The sequence below is a fragment of the Harmonia axyridis genome, chromosome 2 (assembly GCF_914767665.1).
Source record: "Harmonia axyridis chromosome 2, icHarAxyr1.1, whole genome shotgun sequence".
Taxonomy (NCBI): Eukaryota; Metazoa; Arthropoda; class Insecta; order Coleoptera; family Coccinellidae; genus Harmonia; species Harmonia axyridis.
The window spans coordinates 58607161-58623944 of record NC_059502.1 but is presented as its reverse complement, the minus strand read 5'-3'; the positions used below and the strand labels follow the sequence as shown (position 1 = coordinate 58623944).

Here is a 16784-nt window from a genome sequence, read left to right as displayed (position 1 = left end):
TGAAGAGAAGACCACCTTATCTCTTCAATAAGTTGCAATACAGAGCTGATCTTCACAATGTTAATATCAGGTATAGAAATTTGCTTACATGTCCTCATCATAGAACCTCAACATTTCAAAGAAGTTTTAGATACAACATCTGTAAATTGTACAATGTTATACCTTATGAATTGAAACAACTTAATGATCACAGATTCAGGAACAAAATCGGAGAATACCTGCTCAGTTCCTCCTAACTCACCTTCTATCTCCGAGAGGGTAAAGAAGGAAATTTTTTTTTTTCAATTCTTTATGCTCTATTATTGTTTTTTTTATCAATGTTATTGGATGGATTGCACACAATGTATGTATGTATTTAATTTTTTTTTTCTTTCATGTATCAACAAGGGTTAATTGGTAGAACACCGATGGGTGAACTTCCCCTTGAGATTTCTATAAAGAAATAAAGGCCTTATTATTATTATTATTATATTTTTTGAACACTTGTCATCATGCCTATTCTGACCTTTTCAAATGAAAAGATTCGATTATCAGTATCAACAAAATCTTAAATATCATTCTTCATACAATAAATTATGAATGTATAATTCTGAATCAATTAATATTTAACAATTCGAAAAGGTATTGATTTGCATATAGGACTCATATATTCCAATCGAAAGCACCAGATACCTTCACCCTTCCTTGGTCATCTGGCCCATAAAGAATTTTTTTAATCTGGAGTTTGACTGCATCACTCCCAAATTTTTTCATCAATTTGAGAGCTAGAAAAGTATTACCTCGATAATCTTTGCTGAGCTTGGGGTTGACCTGCCACATAGTGTGTTCGTCTGCAGGATGAAGGTCGCCTGTATCATACAATCTAGTCACAAGATCACCATCGTAGTAAGCATTGACTGAGAAAATTGTGGCTACTATGAGGAAGTAAACAACGAGAATCATCTGAAAGGAAAAGGTTCGAAGTTAATAATACTAAATCATTGGAAAGAATTAGAATAGAATAGAATAGAATAGAGTTTATTCAAATATTACATTGATTGTTTAAACTCTAGGAAAAACTGTGAGTTATTTATAATAGCTGTTTACAGTTGTTTAAAATAATTATCATCGAATAAAATGAAATACTCAATTTAAGGTATCAAATTATTGTGGAAAGAATGAATAGGAGGAGGAATAATGAAAGGATTATTCAAAATGCATAAAAAAAGGATGAAGGCTTATCATTCTACCAAGACTGGCAGTTAATCAATTTGCTTGTTTTTAAGCTGTGAAGAGATAAACACAGTTGTTTTGGTGGTCGGTTTTCGTTACTTCAAAATTGAATGAGCCTACTGCCCCTTTCATATTTAAAAAAAAAATCCTCGACTTCCATAATTCAAAAAACCAATTTGAAAATTGTCCTTTCGATTGAATCTCCTCTACGATTTCATGCATCCATATTCTACTTCTTTCTTTATTAGCTCTAATCCCTTTGCATAGTAAATAATGTAAAAGGTGTTTTTTTTTCGAGGTATATAACTTTAAGTTGGCATTACTGATCAAGATGGCGACCGATTTAACAGCTGTCAAGTGATTTATTCTCAGTTTGGATTGGCAATTCATCATGAATAGACTCACGCCTGAACAACGCTTGCAAATAGTGCAATTTTATTTCAACTTCTGGTTAAATGGCTATGTCAACAAACAAAACTGCCGCATTTGGAGTGAAGCTAATCCTCAAGTGTATGTCGAAACACCGTTACATCCAGAAAAACTGACTGTTTGGTGCGCTTTATGGGCTGGTGGAATCATTGGTCCGTACCTCTTCAAAAACGATAATGGCCAGAACGTTACAGTCAATGGTGATCGGTATAGAGCCATGATTACTAACTTTTTCATTCCTGAATTGAACAATCATGATGTCCAGGAGCTGTGGTTCCAACAAGACGGCGCAACATGTCACACAGCTCGTGCCACAATCGATTTATTGAAAGACACGTTTGGTGACCGCCTAATTTCACGTTTTGGACCTGTGAATTGTCCTCCAAGATCTTGTGATTTAACACCGCTAGACTACTTTCTGTGGGGCTATGTATAGTCATTGGTCTATGCGGATAAGCCACAAACCCTTGACCATTTGGAAGACAACATTCGCCGTGTTATTGCCGATATACGGCCACAAATGTTGGAAAAAGTCATCGAAAATTGGACGTCCAGATTGGACTACATCCGAGCCAGCCGTGGCTGTCATATGCCAGAAATCATATTAAAAATGTAATGCCACAAGATTATCTTGCGGATAAATAAAATTCATGTCAATCGGATAATCCATCGTTGTTTTATTGCAATTTAAAGTTCTATAGCTCTAAAAAACACCCTTTATGTATGTGGCAGTGGCAGAGGGCCGAGCTTTGACTCAAGCAATGCGGTTGTCGGTGAAACGGTCCTCATCGATTTTTACTACTAAAATATCGTCGAAAAGGCCACTGCGTGGAGTATTGGCAACAATATTATGATTTTTACGACGATAATTTTTTATGAGAAATGTCAAAAGTTTGGACCGAAATAATGAAGTAACTTTGGTGATATGGAAATTCCCATATAGATGCAAATTTACGGTGTTTCGAATTGAGAAATCTTTTGAGAGTTCTTTCTCCGAACTAATTATTATTTCGTCACAATGTCTGATTTTCGAATTTTGAACTGGAAATGGTCTGAAACGATGAAGTTCGATTCTGTTGTTTCATCCAGATGTTGTCAGGTAAGGTTAGTTAAAGGGCAAACTCCGATTAGTGGTATTGTGAATATACAATTTTTGTTAATTCTTTAAGTTTCGATCGAGAAGAAAAATAGCATTTTGAAAGACAATTTCAAGTTTCCTGCAAAATTTATTGCTCAACCATAAATTTCCATATGTAGAACCATAGAAAGTTGAAGAAGTATACAAGAAAAGAAATAATAAATATTTCCTTTATTTCAGATCCGATCGGCATGATATATTACCTGTATATTCAAAATAACCATTTCAAGAATATCGAATTAGTACAGTATTTACTATACTATTACTACTATACTCCTAGTATTTACCAGGAATCGGTTTTGTCTCCCGTACTTTTCAATTTATACTTGTGTGATATTCCTGTTACCTCATCTGAAAAATTAATTTATGCCGATGATATTGCTCTTTTGTGTCGTCATTCTGATTTAGGAATTATTGAAAATACTTTCAATGAAGATCTGAACATTTTGGAAAATTATTTTCTTGAGTTGCGCTTTTGCCCTAATCCAAATAAAACAGAAGTATCCTATTTTCATTCAAATAATCAACAAAAATACAGAAAATAGAGAGTAACTCTCAATAATTACGTCTTGAATCATAATTATACTCCCAAATATCTTGGAGTTAACTTGATTCTTCTTTGAATTTCAAGGTTCACTTGGAAAATTTACGTTTAAAATTAAAGTCGAGGAAAAATATTCTTCAAATATTAGCAGGATCTTCATGAGATGCTGATGCCAGGACTCTTCGTACGGCAGCCTTGGCGTTGGTTTTTTCTGCTGCTGAATACTGTTGTTCTGTTTGGTTCAATAGTGCGCATGTTCATAAAATTGATGCACAGCTTAATGTTTCTATTAGAATTATTAGTGGAACTATTAGATTGACACCTTTACATTGGTTACCGGTGCTATCACATATACTTCCTCCTCATATTCGTTGACAGGTTGCAGTCAAGAAATCTTGGGATAAATTTCAATTCTACCCGAACTTATCTCTAATTGTATCTCACCTCCCAGATTCTAGAACTGCTAGATTAAAGTCACGTAAACCTTTATGGATTAATACCTTCCTTCAATCTAATGAAAGCGACAAGGAAATTTGGCGTTCGGAATGGAGTTCTTGAAATGTCTTCAACAAAAGTCTTTGCGTCGATCCTGCAGAAAAAGTTCTATGTTTCAATCTTCCTAGGGAAATTGAGTGTATTTTGAATCGACTTAGTACTGGTCATGATCGTTGTAATAGTACGCTCTTCAAATGGCATTCTATTGATAACCCACTATGTGGGTGTGGTGTAGAAGAAACCATTGACCACTTGGTGAATAATTGTCCAATTTATTTATTCCATGGTGGTTTCCAAGCTATCAATTCAGTTTCAGATTCTTTTTTAGAATGGGTCGCTAACTTCAAATCAATATAATGGAAACTAATAGGTACCTATTTAGTACTAACTTCCTACATCTTTTTTTTGTTTGTTTTAGAATTCAATTATAAAGTCGTGAATCAATAGTTTTCTTATGTATAGGTGGCACATGAATGAACGAGTACTCAAAATCTTCACCTGACTTTCTTCTTCCGATGCTCGAGATTCCAAAGGCTCACCTCTTCTCTCCTTCGAAATAATTCACTCGCATCGGATTTTCATTCTAGCCTGTAAGATATTATAAAGGGTGTTTTTTTAAGAGCTATAGTTGCAATAAAACAACGATGGATTATTCGATTGACATGAATTTTATTTATCCGCAAGATAATCTTGTGGCATTACATTTTAAATATGATTTCTGGCTGGCTCGGATGTAGTCCAATCTGGACGTCCAATTTTCGATGACTTTTTCCAACATTTGTGGCCGTATATCGGCAATAACACGGCGAATGTTGTCTTCCAAATGGTCAAGGGTTTGTGGCTTATCCGCATAGACCAATGACTTTACATAGCCCCAAAGAAAGTATTCTAGCGGTGTTAAATCACAAGATCTTGGAGGCCAATTCACAGGCCCAAAACGTGAAATTAGGCGGTCACTAAACGTGTCTTTCAATAAATCGATTGTGGCACGAGCTGTCTGACATGTTGAGCCATCTTGTTGGAACCACAGCTCCTGGACATCTTGGTTGTTCAATTCAGGAATGGAAAAGTTAGTAATCATGACTCTATACCGATCACCATGAACTGTAACGTTCTGGCCACCATCGTTTTTGAAGAAGTACGGACCAATGATTCCACCAGCCCATAAAGCGCACCAAACAGTCAGTTTTTCTGGATGTAACGGTGTTTCGACATACACTTGAGGATTAGCTTCACTCCAAATGCGGCAGTTTTGTTTGTTGATGTAGCCATTCAACTGCTCTGATGAACGATTTTGTCGACGATTAAATGGACGTAGTGCGCGATACGTATTCCGCACAAAACTAGTATTTTCGAAATAAAATTGCACTATTTGCAAGCATTGTTCAGGCGTGAGTCTATTTATGATGAATGGCCAAACCAAACTGAGAATAAATCACTTGACAGCTGTTAAATCGGTCGTCATCTTGAACAGCAATGCCAACTTAAAGTTATATACCTCGAAAAAAAACACCCATTACTTTCTCCGGAAATGTTGAAATAAAATAAAAAGAAAACATTTATTATTATCAAGGAACAGCGATTGAAACTCAAAAACATATGAAACATGTGTAATTTTACCTGTACGTAATAAATAACAGTTTCAAGCCTTCCGTGAAATTTTGTGCCGGTATCGGCATCATCAGGCTCATGAAAAATTTAATAAGAACATAGAAAAAACGAAGACCATGTGTATTCAGTTACGTAGTCTCCAGATGAAATAAGCGCATGAATCGAGCGCCCAAAAGCACCTGACTTGACTTACTTCATTTTTATGTAACATTTTTATTCTAACGGAATTTCATTTGCAATCAAAAATTTAAAAGAGATTTTTTGTTCGATATTTTCATCCATTGAAAAAACCGTAAGCACACTTGATAAATTGATAGAATGACACATTCCCGGCACTTACATATTGATATATACCTACTATCAAATTCTAAAATCTAATACAGCCTCAACATGAAGAAGAGGGGTTGTTTAACGGAGAATTGTTTCTCTTTCTGATTGAAAACTTACCAACCTTCAAGAAAGAAATGAAATAAAAATACTCACACTGAAATCAATTTTTTTTTTCCAGAATGCAAATAATGTGAATCTTCGATTCAATAATTAGAAATGAACAGTTATAACCTTTATCGTACCATCAAATGCAGTTTTGACAGTTCAATTATAAATCAATATGGAGCTCAATATATCGATCATTATAATGCAATTAAATAAAAACTTCACCGAGTAATAAAAACTACTTATACGGGGTGTCCCGAAGGTAACTGTACATACTCTTACCAAAGGTATAAAAGGACTAGGTGAGTACGCATTGACTACAAACAATTTATTTTTGGCTTTCCTCAGAAAGCTACAGGGTCAGATTTTATATTCATGGAAATCACGAGAACCAAATTTATCGGCGGAATTTATTGAAACTTGGGATGTAATTGACACAAAGACATATTAATTACTTCAATATTCCAGGACCGGACTCATTATTTCTCATTTAAAGTGTTTAGGTTAAAAATATTACTTTCTATTTCAAATTTAAAATAATTGTTAATATTTTCAAAAAGTACATAAATTCAGCTTCAATATGCGGTATTACTCGAAGTTGTCAGATCTAACATTCTTCAGTTATGAATTTTTGAGGTTGGACAAAGTTAGAAAAATTTGATTTATTCACATAAACAGGACTGAGAGATCTCGTGATTGAACATGAAGATAATTTGTCCTGAAAAATCATTTAGGAGTTCAGGAGCTGCAATAAACTCATTTGATAATGAAACAACAACAAAATGAAAAAAATCGAATTTCAGTAATAAGTCATAAAATACAAAAGAAAAAAATGAATTCTTAATATTGGAATTCGGTAAAAGTTATTTGCAGAGTTGTTCGAATTGAAAACCATTTTCTTATTTCTCATTATATCAAACGTACCCATTTGGATAAAAACAGCCATATCTTTTTTTTTTTGAATAACAAATGACTTGTGTGATACCTCTTTGAAATCACTATAAAATAGACAATTTATTGGTGTAATGTGCAGCAGTAGCTCGGTACATTTTTTTCCACTACGATGGGCTAAACTTCATGAATAAAATAATCCACTACCAAAATTTACAATAAAAATATTTCTCATAGCCCCCTTTGAAATTTTCGGAGGATGTTTTTAATGTAAACGTTATAATCATTCTTCAACAATATTTTACTGAAAAAATTAACCAGAAAGATGTAAAATGGTACCAACCGTAAGGGCAAAACTATTGAAAGGGGCAAAAATTCATTATTTTCAAAAAAAGAAATATCTCGAAAACGGTAAGACTTGTATAATGGGAATTTTGTTATAGCATGTGGGTTATCCTTTGATCTACATTCTCCTTTGGTTTGACGTGGTCTTTACGGGACACCCTGTATATTAGTGGATACGATGATAAAAAATAGAAAGTAAGGTTGAGAGAGAGAATAAGCATAACATTTGGATTCGTTTTGAACTGGAACTCCATGGAGTATATTTTTTATTTTATTTCACAGATTTGCCTATGTTATCAATGTGAATTTTTTCTATTTTTGATTAATCAACCCCTTTTTCTCCCCTCATATCGATGTTTTGAAGATGAAATTCAAAATTTTATTTTGAAATTCTATATCATAAGCAGGATAGAAAAAATGTTGACATGTCATGAATTATCTTATATTTTCACACATTTAAATTTTTAACACATGTTCATACGAAATAATATAATATAAATTTCCGTAAAACACTCTCACAGCCGCGTATATAATCAGAGAGTTTTATCAAATGAAATTTTCATTAAAACATAAAACAAATTATAGTTAAGTTGAATATTATCTCTATAAAACTCTCACATAGAATATAGCTATTTGTAAATAAATTAAATATCACAATGACTCAAATTAATACCTACACCCTCTCGATTTATATAAGATATATAAATAAGACTAATTGCATTGATATACATACACATTTTTTATAAAAATGTCATCAAAAGCCTGGTTACTAATAAATATATGCGGATTTGCCGAAATCAACGTAAGAAAGCAATTGCTGTACATATTTTTGAATGAATGAGAATGAATTTAGATAATTTTGCGGATACAACCCCTAACTTTTTTCAGGATTTTACTCAACAAATTGTTCTTTTCAATTTCATGGGAAGTTAATAGAAGTTTTGGAATATGAATGATATAAATCCAATGACCCAATTACAGAGCATAGATTCCAATTAAAATTTCAGAGAAATAGAATATAAAGATTTTCAATATTCGACAAAATTGTACACTTTTTTTATAAGTTGTACTCCACAGACAGCCGAAATCATCAGCGGTCAGCAAGGAGTTGAAAGCATCCTTCATTTCAACATTCAAATATTCCTAACTTAGAGGAATTTTCTTCGTATCTGTATACATGATGAGTATTTCGAGATAAACTGCATTAGATTTTTCCATAGCTATACATGTTGACCAAAGTTGATGAACTTAGAGCACCAGTTGAAGACATCCTCTTCGTTAACACAGCACATCGGGTATACAATATTAGATTTTGTTTGTTTTGCACAAATCTGGCATGTTTCTATTACCTCGTCCTGCAAAAAAAACATCATAGTTTGTAGAATTTGGAGAAGTGTGACTATTTGAAATTAACTAACTTTTATAGAATTTTTTGAATAACAATTGTAACATTAGGTATAAATACAGGATACTATATATTGAATCTTGACAAACAAAATATTGATACCAACTTTTATCGCTCAAAAATTATTTTGTTGGTAAATTTCCATTCCTTATCAATATGGAAGAATTTCTAGAAACTTACCACTCCACTTTTACATTTGTCCTCTGAGTTCCAGTATTCTTCAAGAATTCCTGGTCTTGCTACCACTTCATATAATGAAGCGAGCATGAGGAAGGCAACAATGAACGCAATCTGCAACAAAATAAGCTATTTCAAATATGTGTCTTATTTGTATGCTACATTCATACACTTTTATTCGTCTCTGCAAACCCATCTACAAATCTTATGATTTTGTGAAGATTAACCCTTTCATTTACTTGTAATATATTAATCGCAAATGAATTCCATTTTCATTAATTTATTTCGTTTTCATTTCTTCAATAAAATGAGAAAAAAGTACTTTTTTGAATGAGAAAAAAGTGCATGAATATTTTTGCCTTCCTCAAAGAAGAAGTACTCATGAAATATGTCAAATATAGTGTCATTCATTATTATACACTGCGCAAAAAAATTAACGCACATTATGGAAATCTCAATTTTATTCTACAACTGAAGGTGTTAATCAATGATCAATGATAATTATTTTTATCAGAATTATGCATGCATATTTTATCCACTTTCAACGTTTTTCTTCAATACAGATGTTTTTTCCCAGCAGGAATAAAAAAAAATGATATTATCAGATTTTGAATTCTGAAATCAGTTGTTCTCGATCAATTCTAGTGATCAATAGTTTTTCTTTCGTTTGATTTTCTACACTCGATCGCTATGCAACGCGAAACACGCAATTTGACTCAAGAGGAATGTGCCCAAGCGGTAGTTTTGCGAGAAGAAGGGTGGACATACACAAGAATTGCAGAAAGGTTTGGAGTTTCCCATACAAGTGTGTCCAGAATGTTGCAGCGATTCAGGGAGACAAGTATGAATGTCCGAAGACCAGGACAGGGTAGACCACGGGTAACAACTGCCTTTCAAGAACGTTACTTGAGAGTTTCTTCGTTGAGACAACGGTTTGCAACCGCTCGCCTCCTTCAAAATCAACTCGAGCAAGCTCATGCAAATTAGCACTCAGACAATAAGAAATCGCCTCAGAGAATATGATTTAAGGCCTCGTGTCGCGGCAAGAGGCCCAGCTCTTACCCCAGCCCATCGAAGGGCGCATTTGGATTTTGCGAGAGAGCATATCCATTGGGAAGAGGCTGAATAGGAAAGAGTTCTCTTCACAGATGAGTCTAGATTCTGCCTCTACCATTGTGATCGACGTTCCCTTGTAGACAGACGTCCACATGAAAGATATGCTCAGTGCAATTTCCTGAATACTACTGGTTTCGGGGGAGGATCGATTATGGTATGGGGTGGAATATCTTTGACTGCTCGCACAGACCTAGTGGTCGTTGATATGGAGCTATGAATGCTGATAGGTATATAAGGAACATTCTTGAAGAGCATATAGTGCCATTTGCCCCATACATTGGTGAAAATTTCATTTTTATGGACGATAATGCCAGACCCCATCAGGAGTACCTTGAAGAGGTTGAAGTCTCTCGAATGGAATGGCCAGCAAGAAGTCCAGATCTCAATCTGATTGAGCAGGTTTGGGACAACCTCAATAGAAGGCTGAGAAGTTCAGAAAATCATCCAGCTACTCTCAATGACTTAGGAATCCAACTCAGAGAAATCTGGGAAGGATTAGATCAGAACATTTTAAGATCACTCATTTTGAGTATGAACCGTCGTTGCCGAGCTGTAATTAACGCAAGGGGTGGAAATACCAAGTATTAAATCACTTATCAGCATTCCAGTATTTTGAAAATTGTTTAGTTCTCTTCATTCACATAAGATTCGGTGAAATCCTGAATTTTTCTTCCATTTAATGTGTCTTGTTTCGTTCAAAACCTTTCCGAGAGAACATAAAAAATAAGTTATAAAGTCAATGTAGAGTTAACTATCATTAAAATTGAGATTTTCAGAATGTGCGTTAATTTTTTTGCGCAGTGTATTAATGGAAAGGTTTGTGTAACATAAAAAAACTTATTCAAATATTGTAAACATTTGGGTATGACATTCATCATTGAAAACATTCTGTCATCTTTCGTTGAATGAAACAATTTTTATATGTCATAACATTACATCGGCAACAACTATTTTGAAGCAAGATTAGGCTGCAACAAAAATTTGCTTGTTTTGATACTAGGAAGTGAAATTTCTGTGAAATTAGATAATATTAAAATTAAGAAGTTGAATTTGTATATCATTAGCTAATATTCAGAAGAATTTTTAATTTAAACAATGTGTAGATTTCCATAAAATATTTCACTAATATATTCCTCTATCAATGATAGGCTGAAATAACTCATAAGTAGTATCCTCCTCCAACTGATCTTTGCCTTTCGAACTTATTTATTGGCTATGTTTAATAATATTATCAGACTAGTGCTCAATAAATTATCCCATTTATTCCGCATATCACTTTAATTCACAATTAATTAGGTTCAATTAAGATATTTTCTCAGAGAATTCAAAAGTGCGAAGTTATATCATAGATAAACATTTCATTTCTATTGATTTTATTGGATATTATGTATTTCCACTCAATATTCAATTAAGCTCTGATTAGCGAATACAATTTTATTACCCACCATTTGCTCTTTCATTTTATATTGATTCTAATGAACTTCTCGATATAGGGACCAGGAAATCACGTTTTTGTTTAATTATCTGATTTTACCTGCCAGAGAATTGGATCACTTCTATTTGAAGTACGGATGTAAAATGCGTCAAATTAAATGATCGAATGCGCTAAAAAATCTTTTTTGATCTTAGATATTTTATTAACCTGCAGGATATAGTCTTTCATTATCGACTAAATAAACAATTTGAAATGTAAAAATTCAAAAATTAAAGGAAAAGTTATGAGAATAGACAACATTGAAAAACAATGTTTTCAAAATACCCAAAATGTGTCAGAGATACTTTTGAAGAATTCTTGAAAATAATTTTTTAAGGTTTGCAACGATACAAAATTCGAAAGACTCAATAATTGAAGTCCAATGATATGATTATCACTGTCGAAGTTATTTTGTGTGCTTTTTCGTGATCCAGCAAAAAATCCTTCTTTTCATTTTACCATTATGTTCAGAGATGAATTTCATTCTGCATATATGACTATGGTAATGAGCCGAATTGCAACATTTGGAGAAAAACTGTTATATAGTTTATACATTTGAAGAAACACCAGTCAACCCGAAAAAAATTGTAATAAGTAATAATAATAATGAAGTGCCTTGATTCGTTCTGTTGTATTTATATAATGTAGGCCGATCAACAGATATCACTCTGTATCAGCTGACCGAAGTCATCCAAAATACTCTGAATAATAAATAAATCGCAATGACTTCCTAGACATATATGGGTCCTTTAACAACACAACACATGAGTCAGTTAAAAAGCACAAAACCCATATAAAATGGTTATAGGAGATGTTGAAATGAAAAATGAAAGCTGAGACACAGGTGTGAGGTGGGTGGTCAAACAACCTCTGTTAAACCACTCGTTAAAGACACCAAGAGGAGAATAAAATATCTCCTTCTAGGGAGTCTTGTAGTAGATGAGTTACTCCACAGGCTTACAGAGCATGGCTTCAATTGTGTAGGCTAAGCTGACGATACAGTCCTAAAAGTTAGTGGAAAATTCGAAAGTAATTTGATGTAGAAGGGCCTAAGAATTATTGAGAAATAAACATTAACCCAACCAAGACCATAGTAATCCCATTTACTCTAAAAACGAAACTCAAACTATCAAATCCCCCTCTCTCTAAATAGTCTAAAAGGAGACATCAAGTCAAATATCTGGGAATTACTGCTAACAAAGCACTGAAGGCCTTGATGACATGAGTTTGGCCAAAAATACTGCGATAGATGTACGTGATGATTATGTGACCTTCAATAACTGGGGCAATAGTCTGACATGCCTTAGAAAATCAAAACATTGGTTCTAAAACCTTGGCTGGTACTGCCGCAGGAGTATTTGAAGCTGGCACCAAATAAGTGTCTAAGACTAAGTGGCCTAGTGTGGCATACCATCATCCCATTAAGATGGTATTGGAGTGCTGAAGAAAACTCAACGGAATAGACAAGAATAACAAGGTCTGTTCAGTCTGAGTTCCTGATTACTTCGGAATTGAAGAAAATGAAAAGGCTAGAAAGAAGCACTAACTTCATCCATTGTCCCAGAACATTTCTGTGGTATAGGTAAGTATACCTACAAGAAAGAGCTTCCTGGATTGGATCATTCCCAAAAGTTTGTTAGAAACTTTGTTACTACGAAGTATCTGGATATTAGCAAAAATATGTTATAACTCCTCATTGGATTCCTTGCAGGGCATTGCCACCTCAGGAAGCACCTCAATAGAATGGGTGTTGCCGAGTGCAGATTATGAGGGGAGGAGGAAGAAACTCCAGATCACCTGGTGACGGAATGCCTCGCCATCGCTAGCCAACGCAAAAAATGCTTTGGACGATAGACTTGTGGAATTGAGGAAGTAACCTCTTTGAAGCCATCCCATCAGATATTTGAGTTCATTAGAACTCTGAAACTGGAGGGCGAGCTGTAGACTATGACAGCTAATGACAAGAACAGCTCTGATGGAGCACAATAGACTAGAAAGTCGCCCCTTAAATCTTCAATTTACAAGATCTTTCATTATGTTATGAAGACGCAATAATAAGATAAATTGGTCGTATTCGTGCAGCAGTTTTGAATTATATAATTCTTAAAACATAGTTGTAATTAGTTGTTATTGGCGATTTTTTTTATCCAATTGATTTGAAAAATATTGAACAAAACAAATGCATTTTCAATAATCTGCAGAAACTAAAGGAGCTTCGATCTAAAGTATAATACATTGATTTCAGAATATTTCATACGAATTTTGTCACTTTTGTCCAATGTTTTGGGTAAAGTTTCAATGGGATCATTATCAAAATCTGATTGCTACTATTTAGCATGATCGTGGTTTTCTGTTTTCGAAATTTTGTTGGATAATGTCTTTGTCAAGAAATCAATAAATGAAGCTGAATGAAACCAAATGGGGAAAAAGGAATAAGAATGTAGTAGAACATCAAAATGAATCCTTGCGTATTGGTCGGTATATGTGAAAACAACAAATCCTGTGGTAGAAGACCAGCCGGAAGATCAAACAAAAAAAGAGTAGACAACTAATTATAACCGTTAATAAATGGAAAATACGATGTAGCCAGTCAGGACAATTGCTTAAGAAAAAAAGGAAAATCAATAAATTATGGATTAGGCACAATTACTTCATTTATGGCTCTGAGTTTCAATTCCATTCTGGAAGTAGGGATTTAGTAGCAGAGCCTTCATAAAATCAGATTGGTCCCTTCTTGCACAAGCTTTGATCTTGTAAAAGACTCACACTATAGGCCAGTGTGAGTCTTGTGAGATTTGATAAATCTGATGAACTCAATTAAAATTTTCATAATGCAAATAGAAAATAGAACTGAATGAAGTTAGAGAGTGGGCTGTTTCCATTATCTGTGCGGTAAGTTGTTACCGACTTTTCTGGGGTCTTTAGGGTGGTGGTCCTGAGAAGGATCGATTTTTTGGTTCTGAGAAGAACCATTTGCCAAATTAGGCCTGTATAGACTTGTACGCACCATACATTTTCAGAGTTAGGGACATATGACTCTATAATATATATCATCTACTCCCTCATCAATATCAAGACAACAATCAGAACTAAAAGAAGATTTGGAAATGGAACAGTCTCAATTGGTTGCATCTCAATTGTCGATATACAAAGTTAAAGTAATTCACATGAAATCTGGTTCATTACTGGGATACGGAACTTTATCGATCCTTATAATTTAAGAATTCAATTCCTGAATTTTTAAATCATAAAATCATATACTAGGCAGTTTATGCTGTACAATAAAATTGAGTTTGGCGAATTGTGCATTACTACTACATCAAATAATCTGTGAAATAACCAAGTGAAGAATGGAAGTGAGTTGAAATCACAAAAATTCCAATCAAACCAAAAGTAAACATAATACTGGGTTTTTTCAGGACATGTTTCAAACAAAACTGTCATCCGAAGCGTCATATGTTTATGAAGGTTAGCTAAATGAAAATATGTGTCGGTGTCGCCCAGGTATCCCACAAATCAAGTCGTTACTGAAATTTTCAGGCATATCGTTCCATTCTTCTGAAGGTCTAAGCTCAATTCATGAAAAGTTGAAGGTGGGTTTTGGCGATTGGATATTGCTCTCTCTGAGTTCTCCCATACGTTCTCAATTGGATTCATGTCAGGTGAGTTTGCTGGCTGGTTCATATTCTGGATATTGTTCTCTTGAAGAATGTTTTGAACCCTTTGTGTGCGGTGTGGTGGGTCGTTATCATCCTGATAAATGAAATTATCCCCAAAATCGTTGCACAGAGGAACAATGATTGGTTCAATGATTTTCTACGTAGATGGCACCAGTCATTGTTCGTTCAACGATAATAAGAGGAGTATGGCGACCGAACATTATACCCCCCAGCACATTATTGCTGCCTTGAAAGGGGCCAACTTTCCGAGCAAAATTGGGTCCCCTAGTTTGCCTTGACCAGGCGATAGCCGAGGTACTCTTAAAGGCTTTCTTGTCCTTAAATTTATAGTACTGGTTGAGACTACCCGTCTATAGGTCCTCAAAAATGAATTCAAAGGGCTGTTGCAGATACCGTTCGATTCCTTCGAGTAAAATTTGCGATATAATGGTCTTTCCCTTGCAGATGTTACTCTGGGTGGACCAGGCACCGGTCTCCGGGCAATGCTGCTGGTTTCCAGGAAAAGGGCCACTATGCGCCTTACTGAAGTTCGTGGAATAATGAAACTTTGCACAATCTGGTGGTTCGACAAAGCTTCTGGATTTAGGATTACTATTTTTGCCCGGTCGAACTGAGAAATTGAATGTCCCTGCATTTTTTAATATTGTCGATATTACAACTCTTGTTATTCGCTGAAAACTGATTAACTTCGAATACCCCTGTATTCTTCCGAACAAAGAATATTGCTGATTTATTGTTTTCATTCAAGTGGTGACATCATCAAGATTCCACACACAAAAAATTGTCTCGTGTTACATTCAACAAGTTGAGAGTTGATAGGTGAGGCCAAGATTTTTGACAATGTGTGTATTACTTTGAGCGTGGTGAGTTTTGTAGTCATTTTGGAATTCTCTAGATAAATAATGGGATTTCGAAATCAATATCCTGTCTAAAGAGAAATGTTTTCAATCAAATAATAAACAAATTTCCCTTGTTCAAAATATGTAGCCGTTTGAAAATTTCAGCAAAAAACTCAAATTCATCGTATAACTTTTTTATTGATACACTACTTGTATATGTACCTATATCTCATTCAAACTCATTTCAAAATATTTTTTCTATTGAAAATCTTGAAGAATGAAGTTTATCATTGATATACCTATATCTTTTCTGAGGCCATTTCAAAGAATTGAATTGAATATTCTATGTTTATATAAACCGACAGATTCGAATTAAAAAGAAATGAAGATGAAATATTATATTACATTGTTGATAGGATTCTTTCTGAATCTGAATCATTCCGCACAAAATATCTTTCAAATGTCCACTTACCTTAATCAACAAAGGCATTCTGACTTGTGAAAACAAAACGAGCGTAGATATATTGTTCGGATACAACTACCACCGTCCTCGGAGTACGCAAACGATATCAAAATACTACTGAGACTTGGAAATCCTTCTGATTTATACTAAATTTCTCTCAGGTCCCAAGTCCAGCAAATTCGATAATTCGATCACGCTCCCTGTTAAAGGAAGTACTCCAAAATTCTACACATTCCATCTAATCTGCGAAAAAATGTAATTTATTCTCGAATAAGATAGTTAGCGGTTTTTTCCACCAAAGGTGTATCTAATGCTTTGGGTTAGTTCAGTTGCTATCATACTTTACTCCAATGATTTTTATTCCAAATCTATAACTAACACGAAAAACTGAAATGTTCCTTTTTTCAATTGTTTTGACTCTTTGGATACTTATCTCAGTTTGTATCGTATTCCGTATTTACTTGTCTGTGATTCACGTGGTGGATACCCAATTGTTATCCTGAATCTATTTCCGAGTTTTGTTAGCCTTG

At 34.2% G+C, this 16784-nt stretch overlaps 1 protein-coding gene and 1 long non-coding RNA gene across 2 annotated transcripts; both read right to left on the bottom strand.

The window, feature by feature from the left end:
- Positions 1-564: 564 nt before the first annotated feature.
- LOC123673136 lies at positions 565-6008 on the bottom strand. Its single transcript, XR_006746435.1, has 2 exons — positions 5913-6008; positions 565-942 (listed from the first exon to the last, which is right to left on the bottom strand). It is a non-coding gene; the product is annotated as an uncharacterized LOC123673136 (long non-coding RNA).
- A 1520-nt stretch (positions 6009-7528) lies between these two features.
- Positions 7529-16407, bottom strand: LOC123673580. Its single transcript, XM_045608161.1, has 3 exons — positions 16264-16407; positions 8686-8796; positions 7529-8455 (listed from the first exon to the last, which is right to left on the bottom strand). Exons 1-3 carry the CDS (start codon positions 16279-16281, stop codon positions 8321-8323), a joined length of 264 nt encoding a protein of 87 aa, XP_045464117.1. The 5' UTR covers positions 16282-16407; the 3' UTR covers positions 7529-8320.
- Positions 16408-16784: the final 377 nt, after the last annotated feature.